General features: G+C 53.8%; 1 protein-coding gene across 1 annotated transcript in view; it reads right to left on the reverse strand.

Annotated features, from left to right (window-relative positions):
- SSH3 (slingshot protein phosphatase 3) overlaps positions 1–2,225 on the reverse strand; it is a 50,995-nt gene extending 48,770 nt beyond the window's left edge. The window contains exons 1-2 of the mRNA XM_015418823.1: positions 2,168–2,225; positions 5–36 (exon numbers count right to left, since the gene is read on the reverse strand). Of these exons, the coding sequence (XP_015274309.1) occupies positions 5–36; positions 2,168–2,225 (90 nt within the window). The remainder of the gene's footprint in view (positions 1–4; positions 37–2,167) is intronic.
- Between the last annotated feature and the right edge of the window lie 1,044 nt (positions 2,226–3,269).

Raw genomic sequence — 3,269 nt, forward strand, 5'->3', positions numbered from 1 at the left:
ATACCTGCCCTGACCTTTCACGACACGCGCACGGCCCTCATGAGCAATGGGCTCGACACCCCGACGGCAGGCAGAGGGCGCGCAGCTGAGCGTCACGCGGGGGCTCCTGCGGCTCTTATGGGTCCAGCCCCCCTTTCCTCCATGTGCTGCCATGGCCACCTGTGGCGAGAGAGCTCTCCTTAGGCTTCTCGGGGCCTCATCGTGACAGCGGAAGAGAGAGTCAGCAGGACAATTTGCTCTTCTGTACAGAAATGTTACATCTCTCCTGCTAGCATTGAAGCGGAGTATAAAATTAAAAAAAAACCTGCTTCAGGTGAGAATGAAACCCTTTCCAACGAATCAGCAGGTCGACGCCTGGCACCAAAATATGGGAAAGCAGCAGGATTTCTCCCTCAGCAGCCAGCCAGGAAGGGCCAGGATGACGGAGTTCATTTCCCACCTCCAAGCCCTCCATCGTGCCTTCGCCACAAATCAGTCTTCATAACCCAGAGGAGGGGTGGCCAAAGTGCCGCTCAGGAGCCACACGGGGCTCCTTCACACACACTGTGCGGATCCCATCAGGGCGGCTGGGGAAGGGGGGGGGGGAGGCAGGCCTCCCTGGTGGGAGGTCCCCTCCCCTCCCTGGCTTGAGGTGTGGGGGGGAGCAGAGAAAGAAAGCAACTTTAACTTTAAATGTGTTCTCACACACACACCCAAGTCGGTCAGCTTGGAGAAGGTGATTGTCTCTTCGCCAAGCCAGCTGGCATGGGTGTGTGTGTGTGGGGGGGGAGGTTGGAGAACACATTTGAAGTTAAAGTTGATTTCTTTCCACCTCTCTTTCCCCCTTCCTCCCCCATCTATTTGCTCTTTCAACCTGTCTTTCTTTCCACGTTTCTTTCTCCCTTCCTTCCTCCCTTCCTCCTCTCCCCATGTATTTACTTCGTTTCTTTCCTTCCACCTTTCCTTCCACTTTTCTCTTTACTTTCCTTCTCTTCCTTCCTCTCCCTCCCCATCTATTTACTTTATGTTTTTCTTTCATTCCACCCCTTCCATTCTTTCCACCCCCCCTCTCTCTTAAGACAAATATCATTGGACAAATAAATATCATTATCAATATCTGTTTTTACCCCCTTTTGTTTTTATTTTTGGCAGTCTCATTTAATGTTAATAAAAAGCAAATTTGCATATTTTCCAATAAAAACGTGTAATATTTGTTCATGACTTGCGACTCTCAAACATCTGACATTTATTCTATGCAGCTCTTAAATTAAGCAAGTTTGGCCATCCCTGATCCAGAGCATAAGCAGACATCTCCAGCTGACACACACGCCTAAAGATCAAAGAAAAGGCAAAATGGCAGTGTTGGAATCCTCAGACCCTTGGAGGTTGGGTAAGGTTGTGAGCTGTCTTTCCAAGATGTGAAGATGTCTGTCTTGCTGAAATTACACACCAAACAATGCCAACTAGGAGCAGCTTTGAGTACAAGCAAACGGGTCATTTTGAGCTGGAATGAGCCGGGATGGTGTTCTGGGAGTAACAAGTAAATTCCTCCCCCCGCCCTTCCCTTCACCTCACCTCCAAGTTCAGGTGGCGTTTCAGGGCCTTCTCCTCACTTGTGTGGAGGGAAGCTTGTGCTGAGCCCTCCCCAGACACCCAAGTGTGCTCAAGGATTTGTAGCGCCTTTGGGGTTTCTTGTCTCCTTTTTTACTGCCCAGCCCAGCCCAGCTGGCTTCTCACCTTCGTTCCCGCTCCAGGCTGCATGCCGGCCGGGTGGGGGGGACCATGCTTGGGCACACTGATGTCGGCGTGCTGCCTAGTTGGAGCAACATCTCCTGGCCACACAGTGAGGCAGCTGAGTTCCTCAGGTGCCCACCCAGGCCAGTGCCACCCACCGCAGTGGCACACGTCACCACTGCCTCGACGAGCCGCTCGTGTCGGGCTGAGAGGAACCAGCCACTCCTCGCCAACTGCAGTGCTGAGCCTCTCTTCAGCACATGACCCAGGTTGGGCTTTTCCTTACGCCCCACTGCTCCCCGGGGGCAGACATCAGCAGGGCCAGCCCATCATAGAAAATTTTTAAGCAGCAGCCTAGAGCAGCCCCTTAAGAGGGGGCACCCCATGGCCACTGGCCTGCTGCCTCTCCCCTCCCTTGTCTAAACAGGGTAGGCTGAGGTGATGCTGCTGCGACCCCACATGGTGGCAGCGGCAGAGACCGGCTTCCAGGCGTGCTCCTCCAGGGACTCCATGCTGCTCCGGCCTCCAGCAGGCCACCTGCCAGGCGCTGCCCTGCCCCACACTCCAGCACTGGCCTCGGGCAGCAGAGCCTTCCTGCTGTGGCTCTCACTCGCTAGCTGCCGCGAGCCTGCCCACCAAGGCCATGCTGGGCAAGGACTACATGCTGGTCAACTGTGACAACCGCCCCCGGCGTGGGAAGGAGGGTTCAGGGGGGTGCCCTTCCCGGGAGGAAAGCAAGCAAGTAGCTGGGTTGAGGCCACCCCCGGTGGCACCCATTCCCTTCTTCCCTCTTCTTCTTCCTTGGGACTGTCGTGCTGGGGCAGGGGGCACACTGAGGGGGCACCAGAAAATTGGTGGGTGAACCGGGGGATGTGTGTGCCAGAAGGTTGCCTCACCTAGTGTACAAAAAAATCTGGAGCTGGCCCTGCTTATCAGGCAGAGAGAGGCTGCCAGCCAGCCGCTCTCGGAGCTTGTAGGCGTGGAAATCAGCCACACGCTGGCCTTTCTCCTGAGCAAGTGTCATGTGGCACCCCTTTAAACCTAGGGTGGCAGTGGCAACCCACTATTTCAGCAGACACCGACGGAGTGCTTCTGCTGCTTCCCTCCAGAGACAACCATTGGTGACTTTCGTGGTACAGCAAGGGGATCGAGCTGGGAGGAGGCCCCCCCCATGTCAACGGGTTCTCCCACACCTCTTGGAGGAGGAGGAGTATTTCAATACTAATCCCTGTGGGCAGATATAGAAGGGTCCCGTTTGACCAGAGGCTCTTCCACTGTGATTCTGGGGAGGTAGAAACCATCAGACGTATGATGTTTAGATGCAGATGGTATAATAAGATCCAAGATAAATATATTACAACTTTTGTAAAAGAAACATCTGGCCAGACAGATTGGGAGTGCTGTAACTGATTGTTATCTGATGAAAATTGGACTATTACTGAATTGGTGGCTAAATTTTGGGCAGCATGCTATCGCATTAGAACTGTTTGGCTAAATTTAAGGCTTCCAGTCGGGGGGGAAATGGCGATTTGATGCATCCTGTAATTGCTCAGGGT

Source organism: Gekko japonicus, unplaced genomic scaffold (assembly GCF_001447785.1).
Source record: "Gekko japonicus isolate JY-2015 unplaced genomic scaffold, Gekko_japonicus_V1.1 scaffold1466, whole genome shotgun sequence".
Taxonomy (NCBI): domain Eukaryota; kingdom Metazoa; phylum Chordata; class Lepidosauria; order Squamata; family Gekkonidae; genus Gekko; species Gekko japonicus.